Here is an 18,238-nt window from a genome sequence, read left to right as displayed (position 1 = left end):
TTCTGATCATCAGTGATTTTAAAAGTTAATGAGTTACACCCAGTTACTTCCTGCTGCAAAGATAAATCCAACCTTCTTTATCCGCTAATATCAAAGCAGTACAATTATTCTTTACAAGATCCTTTATTTAACTGTTTGCTCCACCAGTTCATGTTTCCTGGACCTAACAGATGCTACAGGCAGTGTTTAGTTCCCTCTGACGTGTGTGTACACGTGATCAGTATTATGAAGCGCTTTCTTGAGTGCCCGAGCTTTGTATTCCTCTTTATAGCTGTTCAGTTTTCCCACTGTTCCTTGACCCACAGGTTTATAATTCTGTTCCGTCTGTCCTCACACATTCCGGATCGAGAAAATGCCTTACGTCACTCCGATTCCCGAGTCACATGCTGCTGAAAAGTAGTCGATTTGAGTTTAAAATCATAATCCAAAGAACCACATAATATTTACATATCAATTAATTGTCATAAGCCTGCCTCGTTTATGTGGAAATGCGTTTTAGAAACTTTTACCCAATACTTTCGGGTCCTGTAACTCCTGATGACAACTGCATTAAATGTCCTGCACTTTTGTTATGAAAAGATGTTTAGACATGGCCATGCAAACTTTGGGCTACAGTGATGTCTTAAAGCTCTGTCAACATGCTGTTGTTCTCTTATAACTTTTCTTGCAAAGAAATTGCCTTAAATAATTTCCTTTTGCAGTTTAAACACCCCCCTCACACTTGCAACTGTCCCACAGCACAAGTTTTGTGTTGTTGAATTCAACTTTTGTTATGATTTTGTCAAAAAAAGAGAGAGCATAATTTTTTTGACTCTGTTCAAAAGATAAGCCACATTTGATAAAATATGTAATTACATTTTGTGAGATTTCATATTCTCACAGTAATGAGTATGAGAATTACTGTCTTCTGGGATGACTGTGAAGAGCAGTAGGGACTAACCAATATTTCAGGCCCTGATTATGGAGGCACTAACGTCTCAGAAACAACAATCAGTTTCTACCAGACTACATGATACAAGATCCCAGAGGACACACACCTTCATACTTTAGAATATTTATTGTATGGTATCAAATAACAAAAAAGTTTACACAAGTAGTAATAAAAAATCAACATTGTGTATGGAATTCTATGAAAGATTTTAAAGAAATTTCAAGTGTGTCTGCAGCAACATTCACAAAGAAAGAATGCCATTTGAATCCTACCGATTTTTTAAAAAAATTGTGCATCGTTTTGGTATTTGAGATGGAGGTAAATGAAAAATACAACTTTTGTCACGTAAAATTCTCATATTCCTAATCCTGCGTTTAATGTTCTGCACTCTGGTGGTAGAACTGAGAACGAACTAACATTTGAGCGCTGACGTAATTAATCGGAAGTTTTGAGAACCTCGGTAATGTATAATGCAACATTTAAAATGTAAACACAGTTTCAGTATATTGAAAATGTGTAAAAGTATTCAACATCATTTGACGAGATATTCTATTGAAACTCTGTATAAATGTTTGCTTTCAGAGATGTAGAAGAATATGACGATCAGGTGACGATATCGGTTTTGGCATCAATAGGCACTGACAAGTTCGATGTCTGCAAGAAGTTTGACAAGCAAAATGGCTTGGATTTTGCAGAAGCAATGATTAAAATGGAAGAGCGTTGAAGAGTAAGCAAACATAAAATACTGACATCACGGACTAAAAAACGTGAATATATTCGACGAATACATGTCATAAAATGGAAGGAGGTGCTGCTGCTGGAAGTAGAACTACCAGATTTATGATGGAAGGCGTTGGTGCACGTGTAATACGAGGGCCAGACTGGAAATGGGGAAAACAGGTTATTTTCTGTATATATTTTGTTTTAGTCTTACTGACCTCTGTAGTTTTCTTTATTGGACTATAATCACCTTTGTGCAGTATTAACCTGTATTCCTGTTTTTAGGATGGAGGGGAAGGTCATGTTGGAACTGTGAGGAATTTCGAATCGCCAGAAGAAGTTGTAGTTGTTTGGGATAATGGTACTGCTGCAAACTATAGATGTTCTGGAGCGTATGACTTAAGAATTCTAGACAGTGCCCCAACAGGTGTGTATTTACCAACTATTAAGAAATATGTGTGTTGGAGTACCAAAATGAGTTTAATTATATATATATATATATTACATTTCTTTGTATCAGGGCTATTGACTTTAAGTGAATTCATATCCTGTGACATTTTGAGGATTGGGTATGTTAAAATGTGTTATGTATCGTAATTGTTGAACTCAGATTTATGGACTGTTTTGTGTGGTCACTGTGTTGTAAAATTGTTTTTGAAATTTGTTGCTTAAGGTATATACAATGGTGTATACAGTAAACATCTGAAGCTTAACGCTTTTGCAGGTGTTAAACATGATGGCACAATGTGTGACACGTGTCGTCAGCAGCCAATATTTGGGATTCGTTGGAAGTGTGCCGAATGTGGGAATTATGACCTGTGTTCTATCTGTTACCACGGTGACAAGCATCATCTTCGTCATCGTTTCTATCGTATCACAACACCTGGCAGTGAGAGGTAAATTGTGTTTTTTTTAAGAGAGCTGTTCATTTATCTTAAAAAATTAAATGTTGTATGAACTACCTGGTTGTAAATATGGCAAGTTCTGTTTGGGTAATGAATTCCATTATTTTATGAGATTGAATAATGTTTAGGGACCGAAAGCCGCGATATTAGGCTACTAATTCTAGCTTTAGCTAAATGGAAATGTTTGTATTGGGTTATTATTTATCAAAGTAAAAGCAATTTTTTTGTTACTAGAATGTCCTTTGGTTGCTATAAATGGTACGGACGTGAAATTTGATCTGTTGCTATCCAAAATATTTGGCTGGTAACTGCAAGTGGTATGATCGTGTGTTTTTAATAGAAAGCAGTGTTTGTGCTTTTGCATGTCTCCATGTTTGCGTAGTATTTGTTGCAGCCAAGGGATGCAGCATTATCTCATCAGTTTCTGATGCCATGTGTTGGATGTGGAAAAAGGATAATGTTAGTTAATTGTATGCTCTCTGCTGTAATGTTGCCATCAGAATATGTTTCTTAAACTTGGGTTATGAGTACGTTATGTGAGTTTCCAGATTTTTACATTTGTAAGCCATAATTGCAGATGCGTGTAATTAACAGTGTTTATAATGAATTATTTGCAGTTCTACGCCCCCCTTCCCCTCCTGCAACTTGAAATACATTTCACTGAACTAAAATTTGCTTCATTTCAGAATGTTGCTGGAACCTCGTCGAAAAAGCAAGAAGGTGGCCGTTCGTGGGATCTTTCCGGGAGCACGCGTCGTGCGCGGTGTCGACTGGCAGTGGGAGGACCAGGATGGCGGTAATGGGCGTCGCGGGAAAGTGAACGAGATTCAGGATTGGTCCGCGGCCAGTCCACGTTCAGCCGCTTACGTTGTGTGGGATAATGGTGCCAAGAATCTGTACCGTGTTGGGTTTGAGGGCATGGTTAGTGTCCTGTCGCGATGCGTCGTATGGTCGCTAAACTTAGAAATAAATGATGAGCTGAACTTCTGAGTTTCCGCAATAAATAATTCCACGTGACATGATCGAATGGAAGTAAGCAAAGTACAGTAATTTTAAAGTTTCTGTTTTCACTAGTCTTGTGACGGTCCCCGCGTCGAAGGATGCTGAACTTAGTTTAGGCTTAATGTATTGAAAATTTGTTTTCGAATTTAAATTTGTAGGCCAAGAAATTCGGCTGTTCCTACTTCTTCAGTTGTTTTATTCTTGTGCCCTACACATAGTTTAACACCATTTTTGTTGCTGGTACAAAATTTCATGAAATTTGTTTTGTCAAAATTTAATCTGAGTTGATTACTTATCGTTTGGAATACTGTTTGTTACTTGATGGCCAGAAATATAATCTTGCGTACTTGCTTATGAATGCATTGCGACTGCTGTTTTATTTTGTTAGAGATCTTAGCTAAAGATTGTTTCATTGAGCATATTCAGCGTCTTTCATATCTGGAGAGTGTCGCTTGTGGATTAGTTGCATTTGTGGTTTTACAGGCTGATTTGAAGGTGGTGAATGACGCAAAGGGACAGACGGTGTATCGTGACCATTTACCACTCTTGGGCGAGCAGGGACCCGGCCGTTCCGGACCGCACGGACTCCAGATTGGAGATCAGGTGTGTGTGGTGAAATTGTTTTATGCTTGTGATGTTTTCTGAAGGTGGATTTATTCTAGAAATTTAATCCCAAATCTCCCAGCTGAGGAATATGTGTAAATTTTTACCATTATCTGCTGTAGCATTCCAAAGGATTAAGATGTCTTCTCATGTAACACTTAACAGGACACTGAAGGCAGGTTTGACATTGGCTGTAGTCAGATTTCTTAAGAGTGACTTATGTTGCAAATAATATTTATCTCATTAAATTCTGTAACTTTAAAATAAAACATCTTTAATTTCGGGAGATTAATTTAAGCCTTTAACAAGACTGGAAGAAATAGTGAATCATTTCATTGTAAGGCCATTTGCAGTTGCATGTGAAATTTTATCACCTCGAGTGCTGCTGAGTTTAGGATGCGGACTTCATCCATGAAGCATGTGCCAAGCACGACTGTAACGTAAGCACGCATCGCAATAAATGCTTTCAGGTGAACGTCGACTTGGAATTGGAGATCGTACAGTCGTTGCAACACGGGCACGGCGGCTGGACTGACGGAATGTTCGAGTGCCTGGGAACGACCGGCACCGTGGTCGGTATCGACGAGGATCATGACATCGTAGTGTCATATCCAAGTGGCAACCGCTGGACGTTCAATCCCGCGGTACTCACCAAAGTTGTGGTGGCCGCTCCCAGTGGCGGTACCGGTCCAAACGACGCGCAGCAACAGTTCACTGTTGGTGACTTGGTTCAGATATGTAGTGACCTTGAACGTATAAAAATTCTGCAGCGTGGCCATGGCGAATGGGCCGAAGCAATGGCTCCAGTGAGTATCATCACCGTGTGTTATCTGTTGCTGATGACGAACACATTTTTGCATCATTGCTTTAAAAACTTAATTTTCGAGATGTAGGTTCAGCGTTGGTTACAAGCAGGTCAAAAATCATCTTAAATGTATTTTAATTTTTGATGCCGTAGGTTTACCTTGCTTTATTCTTTATTTGCGTGTTTCTAAATTTTCATTCATTAGTAGACACTTGCTTTTATTTAGTGTATTTTATTTTACGGAGTAGTTTTCAGGAAAGAAAGGAAAAAAGAAAATCTTCGCAAAGAAATGGAAACTGAATTCAGCAATACTGAACCTTGGACTCCAGCGTTACAAGCCGTATTTTTAAATTCTCAATCGGAATATTACATTTGGGATATTATTTGTGTTGAGAGATTGCGTGGTTTTTAAAATTTGGTTTTCATTTCGCGTTGTGCTGCTGAAATGCATTGTATAAGTTGCCTAGAGTCAGACTTGGGTGGGAAGAAAATTATCCACTGAACTCGGTGCTAAAAGTGACGTCTTCTTGATGAATCGACGTCCGCTACGAGGTTTAATGTCGTGCTGAGATACTTGCAGTCCGTCTGATGGTTTTGTGGTTCATAATTGTGCTTTTGCTGAGATGCAATTTTGACAAAAGCAGAAAAATGAAGAATTGCAGGGATTTTATTTCAAAAAGTAGGATTTGAGGTTTTCACAGAAGTGAGTCCTGAGATGGCTGTCTTGTGGGTTGCAGTGCCACGAAATCTGGTAGAAGTTTACCACCGTTTAAGAGGTTCTTGCTTCCTCCATCATCATTGGTGAATATTTTGATGAACTTCTACCAGACTGCAAGGTGCTATAAGCCGTCTTCATACGCACTGCTTTGAAAACCTCAAATTCTGCTGAAATGAAGTTGACTGTGGTACAGTTTGGCTTTTATTGAAATTTGCAGGGTGTTCTTTTATCTTTGACGTGTTCATTGCAGACTCTCGGGAAGATCGGCCGTGTGCAACAGATTTACCACGACAATGACCTTAAGGTGGAAGTTTGTGGCACCTCTTGGACGTACAATCCCGTAGCTGTCACGAAGGTTGCTTCGTCAGATGGCACGGTACCCGGCACGTCCAGTGGGGGTACGGACATTTTATTCTTTTTGGGCGTGATCAGGAAAAGTTACTTCTGTAGTTTTGACCTGACGTAGTGTTTGTGGATATCTCACAAGTGATCGTAAAATCCATGTGTCATCTGAAGCGAGGTTACTCTAGAGCTGGTTGGCGATTCCCCGTTCATCAGATGATTGGTCCTGTTTTACCAATCATGTATATTTGATGGTTGTCTCACAGTGAGAGGTTAAATTTCGCTTTGTATTGAAATGTGGTGTCAGGGTTCTAGTGATTTTTTGCCTTGGGCGGTTACCTGCGTATTCATCCCTAAAGATCAGTTTGAATTTGGACGTTCTGATTTGCTTTTCAGAGCGCTTGAGTGCGCTGCTGAAGAAGCTCTTTGAGACTCACGTGTCCGGTGACGTAAATGAGGAGCTGGTCAAGACGGCTGCTAACGGTGACGCGCAGAAGTGTGAGGAATCTCTGAAGCGTACGGATGCTGATGTGAATGGAGTATTTGCTGGACACACTGCTCTTCAGGCAGCAAGTCAAAACGGGCATCTCGAAGTTATCAAGATTCTTCTGCGACACAAGGCCGACGTTGAGATTGAGGTAGGAGCTGTCTTGTGTCATTTAATTCCACTGTAGACATTCTGTGTTACCTCAGTTTAACGTGGGTTTAAGTGGGTTAATGAATCAGAAATGTTGTGCCCTCACAAATTTTGCATATTTTTAAAAAATATTTATTACCACAAAATTTTTGGAATCTGTACTAGTGTTGCTACCACCCGAGGTGTTCATAGCCGCTGATTTTTGTTGTTCATCATCATCATAATCGGCTCTACAGCCCTGCGTGGGCTTCTTCCGTTCCTCCTCACTCACAGACGGTCTGTTTGCCAGTCCCCGTACCCACTGATATGTGTCCCTGGGGGGGGGGGTCTCATTATAATTTTGAATTGCAAAGTGCTTGGTTGTACTGGACCGTAAGTACATAACACATTTGGAAAATTGTATCAGAAATCATGTTCTAGGAGAGACACGACTGCCCGCCTGTGCCTGTGCCTGAGCTTAGTTGCGCAACCAACAATTTATCGTGACCTTATTTTGGCGCAGGACAAAGATGGAGACCGCGCGGCGCATCACGCGGCATTTGGCGATGAACCGGGCGTGATGGAACTGTTGGCGCACGCGGGCGCGGATCTGAACGCTCGCAACAAGCGTCGTCAGACCGCCCTCCACATCGCCGTCAACAAGGGACATGTCGGTGTCGTGAAAACTCTTCTGGAACTCGGATGCCATCCCAGCCTGCAGGTAGGGAGAGCGTCGTATTGACGTGTGGCAGCCATTCTGTTTGCGCTTGAATTGTGGTAATTTTAGGGCTAGATCCTGAAACAAAGAACAGTCTCACGAGGAGATTCGTGATTTGTGTGTGGTATGAGTGATGATGCTCGTGAAAATGAATAGAAACGTTGTCTAGTTCACGTGGCCGTACTTCCGAACATTTAAAATACCGTGTTTTAGAGCGGCTTTTGCTTCACATTTGGGAGGTCCTGGATTCAAATCTCAGTGTGGAGACCTCTAGTGTGACCGAGTTTTTTTTGGGTTTTTCTCGGTCCCTTCTAATAGATGCCGGGACGACACGTTCTTCCTTCCAATTTATTGTTTGGCGACCGTCATACCATTTGACCGGGTGTAGTCTGAGCTGCGGACAGCGTCGTCACATAAATCGCAAATAAGCAAGCAGAGTTCGAGTGCTCCTGACAGCACGCTCAGTCTTCGCAGAATTGAAATCTTCTGATGACCTGTGTTTCATCTCCAGTCAAAATTTGATGATCATATTTATTTTCTGACAAAATTGTGGAAATGGAAATAAGTATTTTGTGACTTACGAAGCTTATTGCGTGGAGGTGAAGCTCCACGCAGTCTGTTGAGGAGCGGAAGTGGCTTATATGAATGTAGATTTTTAGTTCGTAAGGCAAAGTTAAAACGAATGTTTCCGTTCTTGTGAAGAGATTGGTCGCGGTGCATCGCTATTGATTGCGGACACACACAAAAAGAGCCGATGAACCCGGCTGGAGCTAATAGAGCGTGACAGCGTGGCTGAGCCGGGATTTCATGTTTCTTGTCGGTACGACCGCACTCGTATCACTGCAGGCTTAATCTGCATCTCTGGCAGGCTTTAGCGAGAGCTGACTGGATGATCCTGGCCATCATTCAGACAGTTTTCCTCTGCGCTGCGAAAATGTATTAGGGAGTGAAACTTAACATGAAGATGGCTGTCTTCTGGGTTGTAGCGCCATGTTCTCTGGTATGAGTTTACTGAAATTTTAGAAGTCCTTGCTGTTTCCATCGTCAGGAGTGAATAGCTTCATATTAGTCGTCTGAAATACTGCACTTTATGCATTTACAGTAAAAACGTAAAACCTGAGATTTTTTAGTTGTCCGCTCTCTGTCGTAAGTATTTTGGCTTCACGTACGTCTGCTTGCAAGCCTGAATATGCTGAAGCTATAATTTGGTTTAGTGGCTTCTACGTTCACCTTTTCCGAACAATTCTGCCCCAAGCAGGTGTATTGTATTTTTCTCGAACCGTGTTTTTGCGGTCCTCGGCTGTCGTGATTCCACGCGGTGTCTGTCGCGCCTTCTGAATGTTATCGCAGTCAAGCAGCTATTCAGGACACGGCGAAATACAAGTCGTAGGAAGCGGAGCGCTGTTGGCAGTCCGAAAGTTAAATGGAGCCGAATGCTCTGAATTCAAACGCCGACTAATACGGGATGTTGTTGCGTTTGGAAGTCGTGTTCTCCCTCCCTCCCAGTGGGTAATGTTTGTTTCTCTCAGTTTGCCCCACTGCATTTCCCTGTTCAATCCCAACTTAATGTCTCTTTTCTACGAAACTTTGGAAGTTGAACTCACACCCTTAGATCCAAACAAGCGCGAGAGATTAAGAAACTTCTCCAACAGAGCAGTTACAAAGCTGCAGCAGACAGTAGCGGCATAAATTGCGATTATTTAAACCAGGAGCAGTATCAGACGCAAGACACCATTTTGCGTGTCCGTGCACTCACTGATGTAGATCTTTCTAGTAAAGTTTGTTGAAATAAGAAGGAAGTGTGTGAATTTACTGCGCTCAGCGAGTTCTGGTTGAATCTAAAAATATTAACGGCGTCAAACTGCTTTTAGGGAAGAAATTGTTTCATGCCGGTTCTTTCTCGAAGCTTGCACGCGGTTGACACAAATTGGCCGCGTTTGGAACAGACGTACTGACGTAAAGACAGTCCACTTTGAAAATTTGTCTTGTGAAGGAAGTATTTGGAAATGATTTAAAATCTTCGCGGCGTGGGCGGCCCGGTCTCATTCTGGCCGTGGCGACCGCCGTGTTGCTCGGCTCTGAGCGCCAGTTATCGACTGTTCTTTCTCCCTTTCTGTTATCGAGTGTTAAGTGTTGAGGATTTAGGCAGCTTGGCCCATATTCAATTTGTTCATCGCCTCAACAGTTATTGAACTTCCCACCCTCACTCGATTGAGCGCCGATGGGGATGGGAGGGGATCGACGTCGGTCGTTAGCAGCCGACGCTGATTAGCAGGAATCGGCCGACATGGACTGTACCGCCCCATTGTAACCGCGCTGAAGAGGCTGAGTGTGTGAGTGCGACGGTCGGTAACCTTGATGGCGCCTCGTTGGTCTGTGTCCAGTGTTGGAGATCATATTGGGCGAAATCAGAGCAGCGTCGTGTTTCGAGGTTCTCCCTCGTCCACGTTCTCATGTGCCAGTCGTAATCAGCTTCCCCCAGCCCTCCAACTTACTCCGGCTATTAAAAAAATTGGATCGCACTGATACTCGGTGTACACTAAAGGAGCAAGCGCGAGATTTGAACATCTCTTCTTGCGAGGCTAGCGTCGGTGTGTGTCAATGTGCCTTTGTCTTTTGAATGTGAAGGAATGTTTAAACAACAGAAAATGTTTTGTTAATGTCACAGTCGTGAAGTGAAACTGGTCCTCACTGTGAACTTCTTTTCTGTGTTTTCGCTCAGAATACTGCAGAAAGACAAAACTTCACGCATTTAACAGAGTCCGTTCGAACAGTCATAAATAATGCAGCACCCACAAATGTCATATTTAGAATAAATAATATTTTTCTTCGTGATGGTAAATGCCCTAGATAATATTTATTTACCATTTACGTTATATATTCTTTTTTAATCTTAATTTGTAAATGAAGCAACATTGCTTCTGCCAGGTTTCCAGCGCAGCCATCAGGCCTCCTCTCGCCTTAACGTGATATAACGTCATTAAATAATATAATGTTTACCCCGCGTAAGCCTTGCAGCAATGCAATGACTTTAGCCTTCATTAAGTGACTCGTGTTTTAGAGATGTTGAATTATGAACGCGATAAAAATCCTTCGCCTTTTTAAAATTAGTTTTTGTGAGTTGAAATGAAACACTCGCCGTACGTCAAAATCAGCTGTTGTTCACCAACCGGCAGCTGCAGTTGGGCAGTGGAATTAAAGCGACTTGATTATCAGCTGCCAACAAAAACATTCTAAAAATGTATGTGCTTTGTTTGACCTGAGATAATATGTCACAGCAAAGGTTATTAGGCCGGTCTTGTCTCTCATTCGTTTCAAGATTTGTTTTTGAAATTTATTGCCAGCGTTTAGATTACAGTAGCTACTGCCGTTCATTTGTTACAGCCTGTCATTTGCTGTTAAAGGAATCGACGTGATTCCACGTAATTAATGCGTTCCATATCTTGGGTAGGTCACCGTAGTGACACTCGCACGCATGCGCGTACCTCCACGATTTGCAACAAGCAAAATGATTCTGTTTTCCCCTCCGCTCTTCGAAGCTCGGAACTCGCTGAACGGAATTTCACGAAGTTTTTACGTTGACGGATTTTACTAAAACGTGCAGATGGCATTCCACCTTTCGGTGACATTTTACGGGAAGACCTCCGCGCGTTACTGCGTTCGTGAGTGACGGGGGAATCCCCAGTCGGGAATCCCCTCGATTTAGACGGATGAAATTATGGTGAAAGCTCCGGAATCTTTGCGATATACGTGTGTTTATTTTTATCTCACTTCGCTGTTACGTCTGGGACTCAACCGGCTTACTGTCAATTGGGACGTGGGAATTCTTCTTGTGTAAAGTGGCCGGAGCATGAAGCTGCTGAGTCAGGTTGAGGTGCGTGGACCATAATTGAGCACGGGAGAATGACATTTGCCTTTTTTTGGGACGGCGTTAACGCTAACCCTGTCTGCTGTGTTGGCGGCCGGACGTTTCTTTAGCCCCGAACGGACAGGCACGTAGGCTGACTGCAAAACAATTCCACCCCGTCGACTCTACGTGCCATGTTCCTTTCAATATTTTTCGACGTGCATTCTAAACGGATCCGTTTATTTCCGTCTCAATCTCTCTCTCTCTCTCTCTCTCTCTTCACCCCCCCCCCCCCTCTTCCACTGTGCAGCCAGTATTTCATCCGTATTCCACTCCCACTTCTCCGTTACTTTTTGTTTCTCTCCTTTTCCTATGCACGTGCGTTCTAATATGTTCAGCTGCAATATTTTTCATTCGCCTTTGGTTGTGGAAAAATGCGACGAAACAGATGGCATTAGAATATTCATGTAGGCCACGCGAATGGTTTATTGAGGTCAGGAGGACGGCGGGAATCGAAATAAATACGGATATTCGCAGGAAAACGAGCGCCATTGCGGTTAAGTAACGCGGCAGGCGGAGGGGGTTCAGTGTTGCAGTTGTAATGATTAAATAAACGTGGAGGAACTATCCCGGTTGTATAGTTCTGTAATTAAAAGCATAAAACGTAAACAAGTGACAGCTATGACTCTCCGGCCCCCACTCGGTGCTAGGGGTCGACTGCCAGTAACGACACGGCAAAATGCAACCCGGAAGACGAGCATCGACGTTTTCAAAGCCGTGAGAACCTCAGATCTTACATCACCCGCTCGACTCCAGCACCTCTAACCCAACCTAACGTCGTTTTAGCTAAGCCCAGAACTGCAGTTTGCGTATCTTTTAATATTATCCTGGTGTGGTAAAGCGGCCCTTGTGTTGGGTTGAATAGAATGCGCGTGGCAGAACGCGGGGTTTGCCGATATTTGAACGACGCTTTCACGTGAAAAGTAACGGGCCTCGTAAATTAGACGCTCCACCGCGAGAAAGGGGGTGAGGCGCGACGTTTCACCACCGCCTCTGCTGCCTGTTTGGTTCAGGTTCTTGTCTCCGCTCAACAGCGACGTAACCGCGTCTCCTCTAGCTCAAGGCTCTCGTGATGCCTTCATGTAAGTTATAGCTCGTCAGGCCGTCGCCAAGAACAGCTGGTAGGTGAATTTCTAGAAGGGAATTGGAATATCACCTATTTCTTTCGCGTCCGCGTGTCAGGGCCCAAACTGATTGCCAGATTTTGAACAAACACGGCGTAGTAGACCTGGGGTGAATTTTGTTGTCGCGGCGGTGAGTATGAAGTTGGCTGTCTCCTGGGTTCTTTGGCTGAAATTTTTTGTCGACCGATTTTGAATGTTCTGTATTGAAGGGCCTAGACGATTTTTTTTTACTTTTAACTTACGAGTTTTTTAAACCAGATTTTGACAAGGAGAAGACACTTTCCACACTTCCGATCTTGAGAACCAGAAATCCCCCGGTTGTAGTTTTGCTCCCTTGTGCCCGGTAGACCACCGCGCGTTCAGCAGTTCGTCCGCCTCGGGACAGTGCAAGGGCCCGGAGATGCACTTCGGAAGAGAAGCTGAGAGGCAGAAATACCCAAGGCCCGCGGTGGTCACGTGCCTGGACTACCGTCAGTCAAGAGAGCTTCGTCTCTCTGGCACGCGTCATCCTGAAGGCGAGGCGACGGCTGCTCTCGATCGCCGCGGCATGCTGTAGACGGAAGACAGAGCCGCGAGTTGTTAATCAATACGCAAAGTTTACAAGACCTGTAAACAGAATTCAGGAATGTGTCCGTACGCACCAGACACCGCGCCTCGCAGCCTCCCGCTGGAACCCTTCTTGTTCCTGGGGTACATTTAATTCTAAGACCGTGTGCCCCGTACGTCATTGTTGCTTCCATGAAGTGATGTCATAAGCACTCGTAGTTTTACGTTACTGCTCGCTTCTTGTTGTCGGCACGAGGATTTATGAACGCGCAATGGCGTCTTGGCTCCTTCTTATTCTTCTCCCTCCTCCTGTAAATCAGACGCGAGGCCCCGCTGCTTGTTCACGGCACAGTATCAGAACGATTCAAGTGCATCGTCCTGACAGCGGATTCAGTTTAATCTGCAAGGACCTCCTCAGTGCTAATTGGACCGGGAACGCGGATTATTTTAATTGACTGATTTATTTTGTTGAGAGGCGTCGTATTTGACGTTGAGGTTTTCAGCTAGCTGCTTCGAGATTTATCGCTTGTACAGTCTTGTCACGCGTCTGGGCCGATTATAAAGCCCGTCGCGGTTGTCGACAGGAAACATTTCGCGCTGACTTCCTCTCGTCTGCTGATTGATTCATGCGATGTGTTCGCAATGCTGGTTCATAAAGGCTGTGATGCAACCAATTGAGCAAGGACTCAGCTTCAAGTAAGTAGTGAAGAAAATAATGAAGAGTATAGCAATAATTATTTAATTAAAGGTGCAGTAGCTGCTCCTTGTAGAAGCCCTTAGCAGCACGAAACGTGTCGCTTGTGATCCAACTTGTGCTTGCTACATGCCCCGCCAATTTCACTCTTCTTGATATGATGACGTCAATGAAACCAACTGGCGACGCTAATGGCCATTTAAAACAAAAATTCTCTTCGGAAACTTACTTTTCCCTACTCAAATGCTTGGTTCCGTGTTCATTTATTTAGTTACTAGAATTCTCGTAAATCGGGGTGCGCAGTTATAAATTTTCATACCTGTTCTACTCTCGTATTGTTAATTAAAAAACGAAGGCTTCATCGGAAGATCGCGGGGCAGATCGCCCTGTTAGGGGCCTTGACATTTTGTGGAACCATTCAGCGTTCTGGTCATTTCTTTTCAATTCCGTTCGTTATTTTTTTCCCTTCTAATTGATTTTATGACGTAGATGCGCGGGCTTCTACGCGGCTGCCTATGGATGGCCCTGCTGGGTCGTGTAGCACGAATTGGAGACAAGAAATGCGTACGGAATTTTGGTCGGAAAGCCTGAAGAGAAGAGAGTATCCAACTTGTAATTTAGTGTACTCCAGTCGAATGCCTGCCGACAGTTGTTCCACTCTTGAGTCGACTTCGTTTCTGCCATCCACCTCGCAGGGGAGTTGCTCGATATTCAAATCTGTCGGATGTAGCTGCAGCCGGATCTCAGCTGATGACGCAAAGTGTTTTAATTATCGCAGCCCGGGTCTTCGCCCGAACGCCGACAAGATGTTTATGAGATTCAGTTATTACTTATACAAGACTCGGGAGTTTATGAACTTTGCACTATAAAACAAACCCTTAAAGCACGTAAATTGGGCTATAGAAGGGTGGATCCGTTGTTACAGCAAATTATCTTCAACTTCTTTTCTACTTCAAGGTGTCGAGACGATGCAGTACGATTTATGTGGCTGGTTACTGCATTTTCTAAGCGACTCGACTGCGGTGGCAACACCTCGTCTGTCTCTGAAGTGATTTCTTGCGACATTAATAATATGCCACGTTTAAAATCGACAAATTTCATTTCTGGATCTGCGGTGTTTGGGAAATAGGCTTACTGCACTTTTAGTGTAGAAGAATTTTGACATCATCTCTGCCTGTTGTAATACGTATTCCCCTCCCCCGCTCATGTGGCCTACGCCTTCATCCTGTATTTTAATCGATCGCCGTTCGCCACCGGTCGATTCGACTAGCCATCGTGGATAAAATATTATTTAACAAAACATCAGTTCGTTAGGCAATGATCTCGTCTCAAATGTTGTTATCTCTGTGCATCCGCGTTTCTTTGTGTCAGCGCAAGTTTGCGTTACTGCTATTCTAATCGAAATGTTAACCTACTCTTCCGAATTGTAAGTCTGCGTTGAAGTGGGGTGGGAGGAGTAAGTCTTGTTCCCTGTTCACGCGGAACTTTTGGCCTCAGGAAAGGACTGACCGCACGCAGTAATAAATGTGTTTCGGGTGGGAGTGTTCTTAGCCGCCGAGTCGTCCCGCCGAGTCGTCATGACAGTCCACAATTAAAAATAATTCGCTGCGAGCTCATCTTTGCCGGCACGAACGAGCAGGCCCTCACGGTACGTCGGTCTCATGTTCTTGGCAGCCGGCGCGATCGGGCACCTGAATGAGGCGGCGCTGAGGTCACTGTAGGCACCGGAACATGCCCGGTAATTTCGTAATTTGTGTCTGTTGTGGGAAAGTTTGCTATATTTTGCGTTTTGTCGTTCATTTCGTCCGATTGCCGTGAGGCTTACGAAGGGAGTGTCAGTGTTGAGATGACAGATTGACTCTAAGGAGGGGCGGGGTGAACGGTGAACACATCGTAGTTTGTTTCCTTTGAAGAGCTGACCGAACAAGACCTGAGAGAAAAATGTCTCGAGTTGTCTGGTACCTCCCACCTCGGTATTACAGTTTAAAATATGTGACATCCGGACAGTCCTTAAGCCTAGGAATTACACCACGAAATTTATATTGAATTTCTGCACGTGTGAGCTTGCCACGTGTTCTTAACTGATTCGGGCCTTGTAGTAGCATCAGTACCAGGCGACGTCGTATGAACGTGATGTTACGGAAGGTCGCCTCATACTTGTTAGCTCAGATGTGTAGGTGGTGTTACGCTTAAAAGCCACGGTGGCAGTGCAGATGTGGACTAACATCCTCGTGTTTGCGGAAGGCGCCGTCTGCTGTGTGATACGTACCCTCCGGTGGCCTCTGCCCGTACGTACCTTAAGTCATTTTTGCCGTTCGCGGACGCTCGTGGGTCTGGAGGGCCGTGTAACGTGCGGTGACCCGTTCTTTGTCGTTAAAAGGGCTCCCTTCTGCCCCCGCCTCCGTACGTAATTCCTTTCACGATTTTCATTTCATAGCCGTTTTCAAACTCGTGACGCTGTAATTGGAAACATTCCCTAAATTCGCGAAGTTTGACTACGGAATAAAATTGTCGTTCTCTTTGTCTAACCTGATGTTTACTGTGGACGTTTGGAGCTCACCTGTCATGCTTTGTAAAAGTCATTTAGCCCTTCGTAAGCGGTAATGACTTCGTTGAAGTAAACCCAGTGTACGCTTGACCTCAGCATTTCTCACATGAATCGACCGGGTCTCGAACCCCGATTTACTTGCCTGGTGTCGAATAATTTTGAGATGGCGCACACCCTACGTGATTGCGGGGCCCCACGACTCGTGTGCGTTCTTGGTCTGCGAAAACTTTAAATGTGGCGATAATTGTGCGAGAAGGGTGGCCGGCTGCACAGGGGTTGCTCGTTCAGTGACGATATCACATTATCGCCGCGGCTAATTTCATTTTTAATGTGTGAGGCAATTTACTTCCTTTAATCTTTTTCCGTTCTCTGTATACACTATTGGACGTTGAAGATTTATTACTGTCTTATCAGCTTTACCCATTCTTCGCGCTTCTTCGTCAGAATTCTTTTCCTAATATTGAACTTTTCCGTGGCTATTGTCTCTCCGTCTGTCTGTCTGTCTGTCTTACTTGCGGTCTGCAGTTCTTTTTTCTCGCCCCGCTTTGATCACGGTGTCTCCACAGTCTCTGTCTGTCTGTCTGTCCAGCCTCGTTAGCTACTGGTCGTCGCCTGACAGGAGTCAGATTTATGTTAGAACGTTAAATCGTGTTTGTTAATGATCCACCGTGAGTTGCAGTATTATATTTGAATGGGGCCGTACCACGAGAGTGGAAAATCAAATTCCCCGCACTTGAAATCGCAGTTCTTTTAAACGGAGTAGGAAGAAGTGAGCGTACATAAATACACACACCTACAGACTATGTAAATATTTCATTTATTTACCTCACTTTCTGAGGTCACAGTAAAACAAGACCCTGTGCCCAGGGATCTTCAAACGTGATCCCGGCTGTCAGCGGGGATTTACATTTTGCTACTTTAATCCTTGCCAGCCGAGAGGCAACTAACTGCATTACCCACCTGACTCTTAATTTTTATTCGTGTGTTTCGTATGACTCTCACTGTAAACAGCGATTATTTCCTTAAACAGCGTTAACCAATCGATCTTTGTAATGGTGAAGTGTCGTGTTTTCTTCGCGGTACGGAATCGATTCTTAAATATTACTTTCACGGGCTGCGACTTCCTGATAGTGCTTGGGCGCTACGATTAGAAGTGAGGCAGAGTCAGGTTTTTGTTAACATGACGGCCATGGACGCATATGCGAGACACGTGTCACGACATGCAGTGCAGCCCCTTGGCCTCAGTGGCGGTGCTCGGTAACGCTCTCTTGGCTTATCCGCCACTGCTGGGTTTTCCACCCAGTCTTCTTATAGGACTGTTGAATGCTGATGCTGTGTCAGCTTGCAGGAAATATTGCAGACCTTCTTGTGGAGAGGCGCCCGTGTGGGGTCGGAACCTTTCTGCTGCGAACTGAGTTGACATATTGCCCCCCCCCCCCCCCCCCAGCCCCCAACGTGAAACATTCTGGACCAGCTGCAGGGCCTTGATCCGCCATTGATGGATAGATAGATGGAGGAGGGTGTGGATTGGCTCCTGCTGGCTCTCGGGCTCAGTGGCGGGCAGCGAAGCTTTTGTTTGCAGGCTCAATGACACCGACGCAGGTCAGTGCGGTTTCTTGTCGGAGAGTTCTGTTGTGGGAGCTGGACTAACTCTGTTGAGACTTTACGTGGTTTCTATCAGTCGCCCGAGGCAAATTCTAATTGTTCTGTGGCCGACTTCCGTCTTGTCTTTCGCAACTTCTGCGTTTTCCCCTCCGACAACAGCAACTAAGCAGAATAAGAAATTATGGCACCGTTGCTTCTCAGGATGGCTAAGGGCAGACACGGACAGTTTCAATAAAATTGTAATATCCGGTCAGACTTTATAACGTCGAATCTCAGCTTCTTAATGGCAGTGACCCGCAGAGCCGTGGACGTGCTTCAGGCTGCTGCCTCCTGTCGGACACAGGATTCAAGCAGAAACGCAGAACGCGAGTTGATTGAGTCCGGGCTTGGTTTTTTCAGCTCAGAGTTTACGTGTGAAGATATCCGGGTTCTGTGCCTGTTAACATGCGCCGCC

The 18,238-nt window shown here is 44.3% G+C and overlaps 1 protein-coding gene across 2 annotated transcripts in view; it reads left to right on the top strand.

The window, feature by feature from the left end:
* Positions 1–1,321: 1,321 nt before the first annotated feature.
* mib1 (E3 ubiquitin-protein ligase mind bomb 1) overlaps positions 1,322–18,238 on the top strand; it is a 183,186-nt gene continuing 166,269 nt past the window's right edge. Inside the window, exons 1-10 of one of the 2 annotated variants that reach the window (XM_087352989.1) lie at positions 1,322–1,391; positions 1,514–1,831; positions 1,937–2,078; positions 2,376–2,547; positions 3,243–3,477; positions 4,042–4,161; positions 4,632–4,967; positions 5,935–6,082; positions 6,423–6,664; positions 7,166–7,363. In XM_087352989.1, coding sequence (XP_087209115.1) covers positions 1,730–1,831; positions 1,937–2,078; positions 2,376–2,547; positions 3,243–3,477; positions 4,042–4,161; positions 4,632–4,967; positions 5,935–6,082; positions 6,423–6,664; positions 7,166–7,363 — 1,695 coding nt within the window. In that variant the 5' untranslated portion in view covers positions 1,322–1,391; positions 1,514–1,729. Of the gene's footprint in view, positions 1,418–1,513; positions 1,832–1,936; positions 2,079–2,375; positions 2,548–3,242; positions 3,478–4,041; positions 4,162–4,631; positions 4,968–5,934; positions 6,083–6,422; positions 6,665–7,165; positions 7,364–18,238 lie in introns of both variants that reach the window. The other variant, XM_087352988.1, reaches the window with a different exon arrangement.

The sequence above is a fragment of the Zootermopsis nevadensis genome, unplaced genomic scaffold, assembly GCF_977971745.1.
Source record: "Zootermopsis nevadensis isolate Lab colony 2312 unplaced genomic scaffold, Znev_1.0 Znev_ptg000021l, whole genome shotgun sequence".
NCBI lineage: Eukaryota > Metazoa > Arthropoda > Insecta > Blattodea > Termopsidae > Zootermopsis > Zootermopsis nevadensis.
The sequence above is the reverse complement of the archived record's forward strand: the minus strand, read 5'-3'. Positions and strand labels throughout refer to the sequence as shown.